The 15254-nt window shown below is 31.3% G+C and overlaps 2 protein-coding genes across 2 annotated transcripts in view; both read right to left on the reverse strand.

The window, feature by feature from the left end:
* The window catches only part of LOC141454458 (angiotensin-converting enzyme-like), a 14964-nt gene extending 8594 nt beyond the window's left edge, over window positions 1-6370 (reverse strand). Inside the window, exons 1-4 of the mRNA XM_074128696.1 lie at window positions 6219-6370; window positions 1711-1966; window positions 401-636; window positions 133-324 (exon numbers count right to left, since the gene is read on the reverse strand). Of these exons, the coding sequence (XP_073984797.1) occupies window positions 133-324; window positions 401-636; window positions 1711-1966; window positions 6219-6306 (772 nt within the window). The 5' untranslated portion in view covers window positions 6307-6370. The remainder of the gene's footprint in view (window positions 1-132; window positions 325-400; window positions 637-1710; window positions 1967-6218) is intronic.
* Window positions 6371-12200: 5830 nt separating this feature from the next.
* On the reverse strand, window positions 12201-14742 carry LOC141454462 (uncharacterized). Its single transcript, XM_074128705.1, has 4 exons — window positions 14642-14742; window positions 14402-14550; window positions 14140-14313; window positions 12201-12790 (listed from the first exon to the last, which is right to left on the reverse strand). The coding sequence occupies exons 2-4, from the start codon at window positions 14526-14528 to the stop codon at window positions 12648-12650; spliced, it is 444 nt and encodes a 147-aa protein (XP_073984806.1). The 5' UTR covers window positions 14529-14550; window positions 14642-14742; the 3' UTR covers window positions 12201-12647.
* Window positions 14743-15254: the final 512 nt, after the last annotated feature.

Here is a 15254-nt window from a genome sequence, read left to right on the forward strand (position 1 = left end):
TAAGGGTCAGCAGCTGGACTCGAACCCTGGACCTCCGCGTGGGAGTCCAGTACGCTAACCGCATAGCTAATCCCTTCTCTCCTATTCTCCATTAATTTTAATTAATTAGAAGATTAAAAAAAAAAGACTTACCTAAAAGATGAGCAGGGATTTGTCCCATTTTGCCCACATTACTCTCGCCATAGAACATATTTAGGTGATACCTAACATAAGCGTGTAACAATTTATGAAAAGGGGCTATCTCTTTGTACAATTTTTCAACTAATGATTCAAGATTTTCAATTTCCAATTCTTCTCGCCAACACTCACCCATATCTGTATAGCCTATAAAAACAAAAATATTGGAATAACATTGAGACAATTAGATTGATATTTAGTAGAAGGAATCAAAAGATTGTACCATTATTTTGAGCAGCTTGATTCTGTAAAGTAATCAACGATGGGTAGATTTGATAAGTAATCTGTCCCGTTGAAGATCTCCATCCATGCCAAGCCCATAACAGTTGAGCCGGATCTCGGGTGGTTTTCATCAGAGTCGTCAAATCAGGTTCAATGGAGTAACAAGTATTTTCCCAACGACACAGTTGTGAGTCATTGTAGATAATGCTCAACGCACGTAGTAAGTTGTTTAAGAGTCTGTAATTAAGGAAATCCGGAAGTTGGATGTTTTTTTTTTTTGGAGTTCTTTAAATAAATGTAAAAGTAAAATAAAAAAATATAAAGAAAAGTTGCGCACAAATGCCAAACAAAAATTTGAGATATGAGTAAAGTTTAATTTTAAAACGAATTGTTGGAAGTTTTATGCTTGGAAATTTAAATATGCCAAAAATGGAAATGGTTTCAGTGATATATTTTAGTGATTCAAAATATCAAGAATCACTTAGTAGCTAGACTAAAAGTAGTGATACAATTTTTTTTCCAGCTTTGAACGTTTTAATTGCCCAGAAATCATTACGTTCAAAACGACTATCGTCCTGAGTTCCGCAGATAATCGCTTCCTTACTACAAACGCTAGTCTTGGCATACTTTAACAGACAGTTACAACTTTGAAGTAATTTTTTCTTTTATTATCTTCAAAAATAATAGTGAATTTATAATACATTTTTATTGAATAATTTTCTAAAATATAGTTCATTAATTTCTTTTTTTTATTGACCAGAGGTTTAAATAATTAAATTATTAAACAGTGATAGTACCGTGGTATTCTAAAAATTATTTATTTAAAATTTTAACATGAACATTTGAGGGAAGTTGTAAATGTTTTCGTTTTAAACAATTATAAGTTTCTATTGTTACAAAGTTCATTTAACTTGATATACAAGTTTCAATTTAGGATATTTTGATAGGATTCATTTCATTGATTTAGAAATTTGAGTGTGTGTTTAGGCGGGGCCATTGTTTAATCAAAACTTTTCATTTAAAATAAACTAAAGTTTAGCATTCTCAATCAGAGATGGTGGCCAGATATTGGTGCAGATCGTATCCTCGCACAGCTGTCAGAAAGGGTCCTATCCCAGTCCTGGAATTTCTCTGGGTGAAAGTTTGGGTGTTAAACTCTCCGAGAGTGCTCCAAATTTTTTGGGCAATTTTGAAGAACAAGGTTATGGTTTTAATGGAACTTAACACCTCCTCAACATCCACATCGTCGATGGTTACCAAAAACAAAAAATTTACCTTAAAAAAAAAAAAGACTAAAACATTTCTCTTTACCTTGCTTGATGTGGTGTATATTTTGGTCCACGGCAGAGTAACCAGATCATTCGGGCTTCTTTGGCCGATAATTGCCATCTTTTAATATTTTCTGAAGCTTCATTACACTTGGCGTTTCTCCAACGATTTGATCGTTCGGCCAATTCTAATGAAATATCGCTAATATTCTGTTCTCCAATTAAATTCGCCCAAGTAATCTCTGATGATTCTTTATTCATTATCGCTAAATCATTATTCATTTCCATCAACCAGTCAGCTGAAATTTGTATATCAAAATGTTGATTTTACTTATTTCACGTTTTTCTGGGAAAAACATTAAAATATTTTACAAAAAAAAGAATAAGTAAGGTCTTAGAGAATATTGAGATTGGTTCAAATTGAACTAAGTCCCCGTTTGAAGCACTAGAATCCTTTTGCTAGCCATGATCTGTTTGGGTAACTACATATAAACGGAAGAGATTTAAAGCATGCCCTGCACTGAGTTAAAAACAAGCTTCACATGTTGACTGACTGGTTGCCTTTAGGCCATAGACCTTCTGAGGGCCTTCGAAAAACCCTTGGACCCTTGGGAACCTGATGATGGCACCAGCAGATTCTTTGGGAATATGTAATTCCAATAATGACATGGCAAGATGAAATATTCTTAGAAGTTCTGAACTATTTACCTGCTGGATATTCAAGTATATTATCCGAAAATTCGGTTAGATTTATTTGTGTAAATCGAGTACATTGAAGATATTATCGTTCTCGATTCATGCAGTTACGAATATATATGATGAATATATTGCTTGGGCCCGAAAAGCGCTCTGGCTCCTAAACCACCAGAGAGAGGCTCGAGTACACCCTGCACCAAACAGTGATATGCGCAACCTATCCTCACATCATGTACTAATAGTGTTGATCTCTCTCTTCTGATGATATCGTCGTGACCAGCTACAGTGGCATACCCAGTCAACATAGCCACTAAAACTCTTGAAGAACTTTTTTTTCCCCCAGATCCTACCAGTACCTTTTAGTATTTGCATTAATTCTTTCCGTAAAAAGTTAGCCTCTTGACTCCTGGTCGACAGCCTCTTACCTTCGTTCAAACCTTCTCTAATTTCCTTATACTCTGTTTTCTGTGTTTATCCCTTAACTATATCGTTTCGATATTGCCAGGGCAATGTGTCTCGGCTCTTCAGAACGTTAAATTAGACCTTTCTCCCCCATTGAATACGAATAGGTTTAGAAAGCATGAAGTTTTATAGGTTTTTTCTATTTTGAGAGTGTAGCTCGTATAAGCGGGTAAGATCGAGTTTTAAATGGTTACTTCAGTTAAGTATGATTTAGTAAATTGTACTTATGTTATTTGATGTCCATTACGTTAGATATATTAATTCAGGCTACAGTTGAAATGAAAAAAATTAAGTAGTTATTATTCAATAAAATATAATGAAAGTAAAAACATTGTATGAATTTATCATTTTTCTGCAGTTAAAACCCTTTTCTGAAATTGGAGCAAAAGTGTTTGAATCTTTTTAATAGTAATACTTCGTTTTATTTTGTTACTTGAACAAATTCTGTTCGAAGTGTTTGAATCGACTTATTCCTTGAAAACCTAACCTGCACAATGCTAACTTCCAATCTTAAAAAATAGCGCCAAGCCACCACTTTAATAATACAACAATAGCTATAAAAAGTTCGTGTGTCATTCTACATGAAGTAATTTTCAATGGAGGATTTAAATCAGAATTCTTTCATGGAAGCAAAGATTTTAAGGTAGGGATTTTGTAAAAATATTTACTATTTAGGCTTTATCGGATACGAGTCGTTTTAAAAAAAGTACGTAATAAATGTGTGCGAAGTGTCGTGAGGATTTTTTATATTATCTACAATGTTTTCATTAAATTCAATTTACCCAAATAGGTTTTAATAGTTAAGTTATAATTGTCTGATTCGCTGTCTCATCTTCTAAACCTGCTCATTTAACCACAATCGTTAGAAATTGATGAAAGACAAAATATGTACTTATTTTATCCCAACATTTCAGAGTAAAATGTTTGAATTCTTATCGTAAAAGTAATGAAAAAATTGTTGGGAGGGAAAGATTCTAAATAATTTGATTACATTAACTTCTTTAGAAGCATTGCGATGTTCATAATTTTATATAAAAAAATACTCCTTTATATACACTGGGCCAAAAAAGTCTGTGAACACTAACCTAAATTTTATTACTTTTATTATTATCTTAGTAGAAACTTCTTTTATTTCCAAATGAAATATACTATTCGATAGAGAGAAACCAGAGTTTTCATTTTATATTCAATCTTTTATTTTTGTTCAACAGGAATATCACAATTACATGTTTAACAAAACAACCCCACACACGAATGCAAAAAAAGTCTGTGAACACTTTGCAGAAATAAATCATTCTTACACATTGTACGTGTATTATAAATTTTAAAAACTTGTAGGACCTCCTTTGTTCCTAATCACTTCCAACAAGCGAGCTTTCATCGATCCTACTAATTTTGTGGTCGTCAATGTTGGAATTTTATTCCATTCTTCTAGAATAGCGTTTTTTAGTTGTTCACGGTTTCTTATTTCTCTTTTATTTATTTGGCGGCTGATTTCATCCCATAAATGTTCAATTGGGTTAAGGTCTGGCGATTGTGGAGGGGCGTTTAGGCGCCGGGGTGTATTATATAAAAGCCATTCCCGAGTTTTTAGTGCGGTATGTTTCGGGTCATTGTCTTGTTGGAAGACAAACTTTCCCTCCAAACCTAATTTTTTTGAACTTTCTCTTAAATTGCGTCTTAATATATCCACATACACATATTGGTCCATCATACCATTAATTAGATCTAACTTGCCCACTCCTTTAGCACTCATGCACCCCACACCAGAATGTTGCCTCCCCCATGCTTAAAAGTTGGCTTTATATTTTTCATTTTCATAGCTTCATTTCGTTTTCGCCACACTTTTTGTCGTCCATCAGACCCACAAACATTGAATTTCGACTCATCTGAAAAGATTACGGTTTCCCAGAAACTAGAAGGCTTAGAAACATATTCTTTCGCGAAATCCAATCGACGCTTACGATTTATTTTATTGATAAAAGGTTTTTTCCTTGGGACTCGACCGCAATAATCGTATTCATGTAATTTATTTCTAATTGTCTGAGGTGTTACGCTTACACCATAATCACTTGATAATTCTTGACTGATTTTTTGAGCGCTTGTCCTGGGTTCTTCTTGAAATGAATCGTTTATGAAAGGAATTAAGTTTTGGTGGCCGTCCACTGCGTGGCCTACTAATCACATTTCCGTACTTTTTAATTATATTATGCACCGTTGAAGAGTTTTTTTGAACTATCTTCCCTATTTCTCGAATACTTTTTCTTTCATTTCGCAACCTCACAATAAGTTCACGAATTGGTCTGGGAACTTCCATATTAGTGGTTAAATGTATACTAATTAGATTATTTATTCACAAAACTGACTGTAGTGGTTTCTACAATACAATAGAGAACTTTGAAACTTTATTCAATCATTTTTTTGTTTGTTATCTTAATGTTTTTACACATTTATTCAGCTGTTCACAGACTTTTTTTGCATTCGTTTGGGGAGTTGTTTTGTTAAACATTTAATTGTGATATTCCTGTTGAACAAAAATAAAAGATTGAATATAAAATGAAAAACTCTGGTTTCTCTCTATCGAATAGTATATTTCATTTGAAAATAAAAGAAGTTTCTACTAAGATAATAATAAAAGTAATAAAATTTAGGTTAGTGTTCACAGACTTTTTTGGCCCAGTATATATATATATATATATATATCCCTTGAAAATACAACTTTAAGAACGGGATTGATTATTGAATAGAAATGCCCAAATACACTCTTCGTCGAAATTATCTTAATTTTCATGTAAAAACGTTTTAAGCAAAACTGAGAGGTACTTGTATAAATAGTCAGTGTTAAAAAATTTAAATAAATCTACTTCAAATATTTCAATGAAACTGAAAATTTTTAAGTAAATTGGCTGGTTTTCACCAAAATTTGTTTTTAATGAACCAAAATTGGATTCAGTTAACATTTAAGATATTGTAGAAAAAATTAGAAGCTTGCAGAATAGCAGTAATCTGTATTAAGAGTAGTGATTTTGAGTTGTAATTACTGTATGGTAGAAAACAAATTTTCTCATTCTTACTGAGAAAGAAAACTATGTATCAAAAATTTTCCTGTTGCTAATTATCACCTGAGAATTTTATTTTAAGGTACTCGAGTCCATGCCTGCCGAGACTTACTTCAATCTTGCGTTAACTATCCCGTTACTAAATGGATTTTTCACTTAAAAAATAAAAAAATAAAAATCTCTGGAAACTGGCTTCTACGCTTTCACGCAGAGGTATGCAACTTGTAATCCTACCGTTTTTCAAGGAATAATTTTTTTGGGGGGGCGGGTCATTTCCGGTGACTTTTTCAGACTTTAAGTTGTTTTTTTTAAAGAAAATAATTAAACTACTTACCTGGATCAGCAATAAATCTATTCTGAGCCGAAATAGATGTATTGAACCAAATTATAACTAGAGATAAAATAAATTTAAGATCACCCATCGAGGATGACCACGCGTAAGTAGTGAGTGAATGTCAAGAGATGGATATGGTAAGACAAGAGCTATCCGACTGACTCCCATAAGATGCCCACTAAACCCAAATCTAGGGGGTGAGTTCTACCCACGACCCCATCTGCCTGTCACAGCATCATTCATTCAACTCTATACACCTCTTATGTAGTGGGTTTTTAAATAACAGATAATTTAAATGTTATCTATAAATGTGCGGATTGTAACTTACTGTAATTTTTGTTTTAAATAACAAAAAAGTTCTGACGTCAAAATTCGCAAGAACTACTACCATTTCTCAAGGTTCTAATTAATAAATTATTTCAAAATCAGAGGTGCCTCCTCTGGCTCGCAAGCCAGGTTAGCCAGGAGGTTAACAACTGCTCTCTGTATCTGAGGAGGCACCTTTGAAGGCACAGTACATGCTTCACAAGTTGAGTAAAGTGCAATTATCTGATAAATTAAGGAATAAGTTTGATCCTTTACATGAAAGATATTGATCACTTAAATATGTGGCAGGAGGTTTCCAATTTTTTTGGTAATTAAACGCAACTCTCCCAAAATTACCGAATAATTATTAAACCTTCTTGTTTGTAACAGATGTAAAATTAATTTATCGCCATTTTGTGTATGCTTGAGAACATCTAAAGCTCTTAACATTTGATTTTTCTTAGAAAAACCTCTCGGAAAACGACTTATTTCCTGATATTAAGAAAAATACCAGCTTTACTGCCTTGGCAATATTTTTAGTAGAAAGGAGATGAAAAAATACATAAAAATGATCTATCGCGTGCTCTTCTTTCTCTGTGATAACAAGTTAAATAATTGAAATATGATTAATAAATACTAGATTTTGAAATGGCCTAGCACCTTGAATTTTGAAGATATCAAATTGCGGTTTCCGGTTTCTTTCATAACTTTTGATACTCTTTAAAACGGTGCATATGAAAATGGGGGTCAACTGCGAACCCTCACTTTTGGTCGCGCGTCAGCTGCGTATGCGGGCAGCAATCTAAAATCAAGTCACATATTCTGAAACTAGAGGTGACGGGCAACAAATTTTTCCTCTACCATTTTTTGCTCAGATTAACCGTTTAAGCATGAAATGCATTTGAGCCGTCTTAAAATGGAACACCCTGTATATAAAATTAATCCAATTTTTCAATTAATCTCAATTTGGAATTAGTAATCTTAATTAATTATAAGTTTAACTTATGAATTACGGTGAAACAGTTTATCTAGTAAAGTAAATCGTAGGCTTACAGATATCGATAAAAATTTACTTGTTATCGAACGTGTTCCATTAAAGTAAGGATAAACAATTATTCGTTGTCCAAATCCTTAGAATAATTCAGAAAAATGAAATGATTAAATAGTTACAGTTCGCGTATTCTGTTGTGCGAATGAATTGTTATTTATTCGCAAAACTACAACTAACATTTATTATTTACTATTAGTTGTAAATGTCACAAACAATTTAGAAAGTTAGGATTGATTATAAGGTAAGCTTTCAAATAATTTGCTCTTTTTGTTTGTGTTAATAATTTTTACATTTGAATTAATCTTTTAAAAAAGAAATAAAATTAGCAACTATAGCTTTTCTAAGAAGCTGTTTAGTGTATTATTAAACGTGAAAAAATTATTCTAAAATCTCTCGTTTGATTTGCGTTTTCAGATCTGTTGATGGTGTTTCCAATTTTCTTAGGTCATCATTAACATGATTCACCTCTCCAGATTACCTCTCTAACCTAGAGAATAGTTATTCTCCGACCGTCAAAACGACAACATCTCCCTTACCATTAGCCAACATCATGATTCATTGGGAGATAGATGATGAATGTTTGACTAGACTAGATAAGATATGTTTTGGAGCGACCTACCTCCTGCATTACTCGAAGTCGAGCTGACTTTGAATTTCTGCTGTTCACGTATATATTGAGAGGAAGTTCACAGCACTACTACCTGTTGTCTATTTCTGGAACTATTTTAACTTCATTTAATGAAGTTTTGTGGATAGCACTTCCTGTATTGGCTGTTTACAATAAACAAAGGTATAATTTGAATAATATAAAACCGAATTAAACCTTTCTCCAAGAAAATTAAGTGATAATTATTTTAATTTGTTTTAGGCACACGTAAGACTACTTGAAAAATAGGTCCAGAGTTTAGCAGTCATTTGCTACGGTTGCTATAATACTACGATAAGTGCTTTGATCGTACGATAAGTGGAAATCCTGCCGGACAGTTTTAAAATGTTTTAAAAAATAAATGTAATAAAATGATGTTATAAACGTTATGTTATAAAAAAAAATGTGTTATTGGAAGAAGAATAAAGAAATCTATAATCTCAAAAACTTAGTATTTTATTTTATTTGATAAAAAAAAAATTAACCACAAGATTGTTTTAGTGAAAAAAAAACGAATAAAAAAAGCCTAAAACTGGAGAAGGTATTTCTTAGGATCATCTAAAATTAGTATTCACTTCCGATGGCAACGACTAAAAGCAAAATGAGAACGTAAAATCAAAATCCGAATGCAATAAAAGCTGAAAACTTTAATTCTATGAAAAAAAAAAAGGTTAAACATGTAACAATAACTCTAATACAAACAAAACAAAACTAGGAAAATAAACCCTAGGCTGAGGAATATATTTAACTGAAACAGGTCTAATTAATGTGGAGATATAAAGAAAAGTTTACAAAAATGGTTTACCTTATATTCACTAATATTGGTAATTTGTTGATAAATGTAAGGCAAACAATTTCTGTTAACTGTTTGCGTACATTGCAATCTGTTTCTGTACAAAAAATGTTCCACAGTCCTGAAGATGACCTATTTCCAGGGTCAAAAGTACGGAAAAAATCATTAATTATAACTGAAAGTGGCTATAATCTTTCTTCCCATTGGATTAATGAATAATTTACCAAAACAAAATTGAACACTCTATAATAACATAATATCTGAATCACGCACATTAAGTAATATCGAAAGTTATACGTAACTTTTACACTGATACGTAGAGAAGCATGTTAGAAAATGCATGCAACAGTAAGTCTTTTACTCAAAACTTTTGTGCTCTAGGTTACTCGTATGTTAAAAAAGACTATTAACTATAAATTATCTACCTTCATTCGTATTTTGGTCTACCTTGATATGAATACATTCATTCACCTATGCTGCTGTGTTTTGACCAAAAAAAAAAAAGGTTTTAGGTTGATGCTAAGTAGTAATAGTAATCTGCGTTAAAAGTAGGCACTTCGTGTACTATGCCGGTGACATACAATTCCGAGATGAGTCTCAACTGAACGTAGATTTACTGTAGAAGGAGCCCTTTAAGTTTATTGTAAATGGATGTTTTCACGATGTAAGTTCTGTTTTGTTAGACAGGATGTTAAGACTTTAAAAAGAGTGGAAATCCCGATTTTTTTTTTTTTTCTGGAGATTCTCCACAGATTAATGGTCTCACCATGGGTATCGAGCACCAAGTGTGGTTCCTTGAGGGAAATTGAGAATGGGATCTATCCCAAAGATAGTTTTATCCCAAATCTTCTGGTATTCAATTCCTAGTTTTGCTTAAAAAACCAGAGATGGATATATTCCTTCTTAGAAAGCACTCAACCTTTTTTTAATTTAAAGACAATTTTGGGATTACATGGCTTTGCAGAGAAGAGTGTGTGAGACTTGGGAGATCGCACTATAACTATCTGTACCTTTCTCTTCCTAAAAAAACATCCTAGGAAGAGCTTGGTTCCCATTTTGATCTGAAAGGAGAACAGCTGGGTAAAGATCCTGGGGAGTTATCAGATGTGAGAGAGCGAATCCTAAAATCTATCCTTGTTATCTTCAAAATATTTTTTAACGGCAATGATGACGGGGTAAATGGCTCTAAGGTATAGTTATACACGACTGCACACTCTTTAAAACTTTCCTAGATTCGTTCAACTCGTCCATTGTAAGCAAGGTTGGCTAAAGCCCTTTTTCCAATAAAATTCTCCCCAGCACTTCTACTGGGATTTAATTTCTGTAAAATAAAAACCCCTGACAATAAATAGTTGATAATACTAAATAAATTAAATACTCACATGGTATATTTATTAAATAAACTTTATATAAAACATATAATACAATACCTCGTAATAAGTAATATTGAAGTAAATTAGAAATTACAAAAAAAAATATATATAATATATAAGTATATTTAATAAAATTATAACCTCTGACTTCAAAATAAATTTAATGTATCCATAAATTCATAAAGATAAATAATCAACAATTTTCATTAATAATTCGTTGTTCTTGTTTAGACAGTCTTTTTTTAAATATATAAATATTTCAGATTCTAAAAATTTGTTTTATATTTTTTAGGCTATATAAACTATCTAAAATATAATCTTATTTCATTTTATAAAAATATCACATAATGTAAAGTAAACAATTATCCATTATTTAAAAAGGGAAGACCAGTTTCTAATTTACATTTATAAAACTTTAAAAAAATTACAAAAAGTATACTTTAACAAACTTGGAAATCATTTAACGATGATTTGTGGCAATATAAAATATTTTAAATCTCATTCATATAAATAAATCTCTATCAAAATAATCGGTTTTATTAAGTTAAATAGTTTTTTTTTTTATTCTTCTTCTTTGGCACAAATTTTATTAATATTTTAAGTAAAATCAGAAAATATTTAATATGATTGTCTTTTAGGCACTTTTAAAAATCCTAATTGACACTATCTTTTCTTTTTTATTGAATAGAGAATCTTAAATATTTAAGAATTTGAACTCAATTTAAGGTATTACGAATATTTCAAGAGACTATCATGTGCCTAAAGGCTCTTCATGTTCTTGAACCAACTACATGGATATCAACAACCCTTAAAATAAAATTGTTCCAAAATTTGGAAACTGAACATAACCCATTCGAAAATCGGGATACGCTCTGCGCGGATGTTTTAGAATAAAGATCACTTCCTGTACTTTCAATTATCTTTTAAAAGAAAGTCCCTTGGAAATGGAAAGCACTAGAGGATACTCTATCCCTACGCAATACCAGAAACCAAACATTAACTTTAAATTGTAAGAAGTGTACATACGACTGAAACTGAAACTTATCTACTGATTGATAAGTAACACACACATTAAACATTACTTTTTGACCGCTAGTGGAGTCGACGACAATGAAAAGAGGATAATTTTACACAAGGTAAAACTTCAAAATGAAGTCACTATATAGTTTCAAAAAATGGTTCAGCATAAACTAGTCAAGCAGTTTTAGCGCATTGATCCGAGAAACTTCATAAGATTTGAGTTCCGTAAAATAATATTTGTTAATAATACACTTGTTGAGATCGAAACTGTGCGTCCATTTCACGGAGAAAACGTATACAATAAAAAAAAAAAGTCTGTTTAGATTCGCAACTTATGAGTTACTTCCTTAAAATAAACAGAATTTGTCCACAATACCCATTGCATCAGCTAATTTATCGACTTATTTCATTTGATACAATGGTCCAACCCTTGTACATAAATATATTTAAAACTTTATTATTTGTTTTGTGATCATCACTATTTTTTAAATATCTTTTACAGTTTTAGTTACATCTTAGTGGACCAGTACAAGAATACTCTTACAATATAATAACGCGAAACAACCAATAATCGAAATTGATTAAAGAGAAAATTTTAAGCACTTGACTTGAATAATAAAGTTAATTTACCCTGGCTGGCGATTCAATAATTTCTGAGGAAGACACAATAAGAAATCAAGAATTCTTTACTAATAATGAATATAATACGGCTAAGCTTAATAACTGCACGGAAGGTTACAATATTTAGTCAGGTTCACTTAGCTGGTCTATAAGATTTTTAATAATCAAAATATTTATATCTTTTTAAAATCACATTATATTTTTAATGAAAACCTTGAGTTAAAAAATGAGATCGTTTTAAGTACAAAAATTATTCATATTAAATGAATTTAGGCAAAATGAACACAGTAAGGTTGCATACAAAATTGTAAAAAAAAAATTGGAACCATTAAATTAAAATTGTTTCCAATGCAAATACTATTTCTTAACTTTAACCTAGTTCCCGTTCTAATGTTTATTAATAAATTGCTTGTAATAATAGTCAAGAAGGAAAAAGAAACCTAATCCCCCTCTCCCCAAGTAAGAGTCCCTATTCCCTTATAAATTCCTGGTAACGAATCAACAAATAAACTTAAATGTATATACAGTTTTTGAATTCTTTTAACTGAAATAATTATTAATCTGCATTAAAACGTAATCATCCTTTTTGTTGTTTAGTATCAACAAAAATACTGCATTACTAAACTTGTGAAAGAGGTCTGCCAGAATTGCTCAATATTCTAATATATCTATAGGTGGAGCCAACTAGTGCGCTTGCCCATTTTGCTGACATGAAAATCCACACAGCGACAATTACATAAGAATTTTCCATTGGTAGAATCTCTGTGAAACAGAGAGAGAAACAGAAAAATTAAAATAAATGTATTAAAATTTATGTCAACAATAATGGTGAAATCACAGGCATCAAGGAAACTTTTGCTGAGAAGGGAACATTTGTTATTTAAAACTATCAGAAATATCAGTTCTGTTATACTAAAGCAGAGTTTTTAAATTTAGTGCAGTCAAATTAATAAATTAAACTATGACAGTATAAACTATTAAAACAGTAATTCCATTGAAATGAATTAAGTAGGTCGAAATATTTTTTTAACACTGAATAGTAGAATGATAAAATAAACAATTCTTCTAACTTTTAAAATTGTTTTTATAAATCACTTAATAATATAAGCTCAATTTGTTCAGTTTGTTTTATTACTCTACCCCTATCAATTATTTATTATTAACAAAACTGGGCAGAGCAGATAATGAAGCTCTTTTGGATTCTTGTATACGAGGGAATAAGAAAAGATAGATGAACTATAGAAAACTAGGTACTCCTCATCCCATAACCAGCGCTTTTAGGGCATCACAAAACCATACTTGTGAGGAAAAGGAAGTAGATGAGATAAATAGTTTAAGAAGTCAGTTTCGGCTTGCGTTAAATCTAAGAAATTTGTATACATAAAATCAAACCACTTCCTTTTTTTTTTAGAGATAAATAATTTATGTTGAATTGATTTGATGAATTGCCTTTTTCGATCTCTAATTACTGGCCACAAATCCGGAGTAATTGGACAACCGCTGCGACACCAATGTGAGAACGAATAAGAAAAGCAGTAGCACTCTACCTAGCTGGCTGGCCGAAATTTGTTCGAAAAAGAATGAGGATATTCTGTAAGCACATGTTAGAGACAGCAGAATCGGGGTTTAGTTTCGAACTTATTTGAAAAGATTCGTAAAGGGAACTGGCAATTTTCGAGTTAAAATATGCTGTAGCTTGAAGGTTTAGAATAAACAGGGTAAGGGCCATGTTTGGCCAACGTTCTGCGTCATTCGGCGCATTTCTTCATATTAATTCCCGATAAGTTTAACCTGGATGTGGACTTCGTATTTTATATAAGTGATCAATTGGAACTCTCATTCCAGAAAACTTTCGAATTTCGTAATCGCTTTCATGGACGCGTTTCTACTATTCACTAAAAAATACGAATCTAGAAAAATCATTTTCAAAAAAACTAGAAAAGCAAACTGAACAAAGCGTTTTCCCCAGATACTGGTAATCACTTTTTTCGAAACTTAATACAGTTCAGAGGATTTGTTGAAATATAAACGTTAAATTGGGAAAAATAGTTCACTACAATTGCTTTAGATATTTTAAAATTAAATTTCTAAAGAAAAATGTTTGTACTTACGCTTTCTAAAATAACAAATAACAAAAATATACCAGGCTAAAATTGCAGTAAAAATAGCAGCTGATATAAATGCAAAACAGTTAATATTGTGCAACATATTTATGCTATAATACTCTTCTAATTTGTCTATACAATGTAAAATATGCAATAATGCATTCATCAATGCATAAGCGCCTAAAAATAAAAAAGAATGTAAATAAACCAATAAATCTTTGCAATACTACACATAAATTGTCAAATAGAAATTTTTAGGTATACAAACCTGATATAAAAGCCCATAGCACAGCTAAATTATTATCATAAAATGTAAAAGTAATTCCAGCCGAAAATCCCAGTATAATGCCAATAACACTTAACACTAAATAACAACGAGTTCTTAAATCGTTCATTTCATTTAATTAAGTGAATAACCTAAAATATTGAATTATATTAGTAGAAAATAAGCGTTTCTTTGTACATTATCTGTACAACTTCCAATAATAATCATTGTCAACTAAGTTACCGCAGATAAATTTATTTCCTTTGTTAAACCACAATCAAATCTCAATTCACTCCCACGTACCACTCTACTCCCCATTAAGTAGTCTGCGGTGTACTGCACAGTAGTGATGGGCTATTTGAGCGGACTCGTTCCATTGGAACGAGTCCGATGGTGGAACGAGTTGATTCAAATCCCTATTTTTAAAAAAAGTGATTCCGCCCCGCCCCAAAAAATTTAGGCAAATAAAAATGAAAATGAGGCAGCAGAAGGTTTGGAACGATTAAACATAAGAACAAATGTCACGCAATTTATTATATTATTATATCATTAAATGTTAGCTTTCCCAGTTAATAACAAAACTATATTTCTTTAACACACATTGAGTACTATCCCTAATTTCCAATTGCTCTGATAAATATAAAATTAACAACGTAATACAAATATTAACACAAAAATAGGCTAGTCAAATATAAATTAAAGCAATGCAGTTTTGTCATTATCTAGCTTGACCACTAGAAGACTGGAGTTAACTTACTTCAAGAGTATTCAAGGTAGAGAAACGGAAATGGGTAGGAAATTATTCCATAAAAATTCTAACCCTTCAAAATTATAATTACTCATAATATTTATTAAC

Source organism: Rhodnius prolixus, unplaced genomic scaffold (genome assembly GCF_049639745.1).
Source record: "Rhodnius prolixus isolate KJV_2025 unplaced genomic scaffold, Rpr scaffold_9, whole genome shotgun sequence".
Taxonomy (NCBI): Eukaryota; Metazoa; Arthropoda; class Insecta; order Hemiptera; family Reduviidae; genus Rhodnius; species Rhodnius prolixus.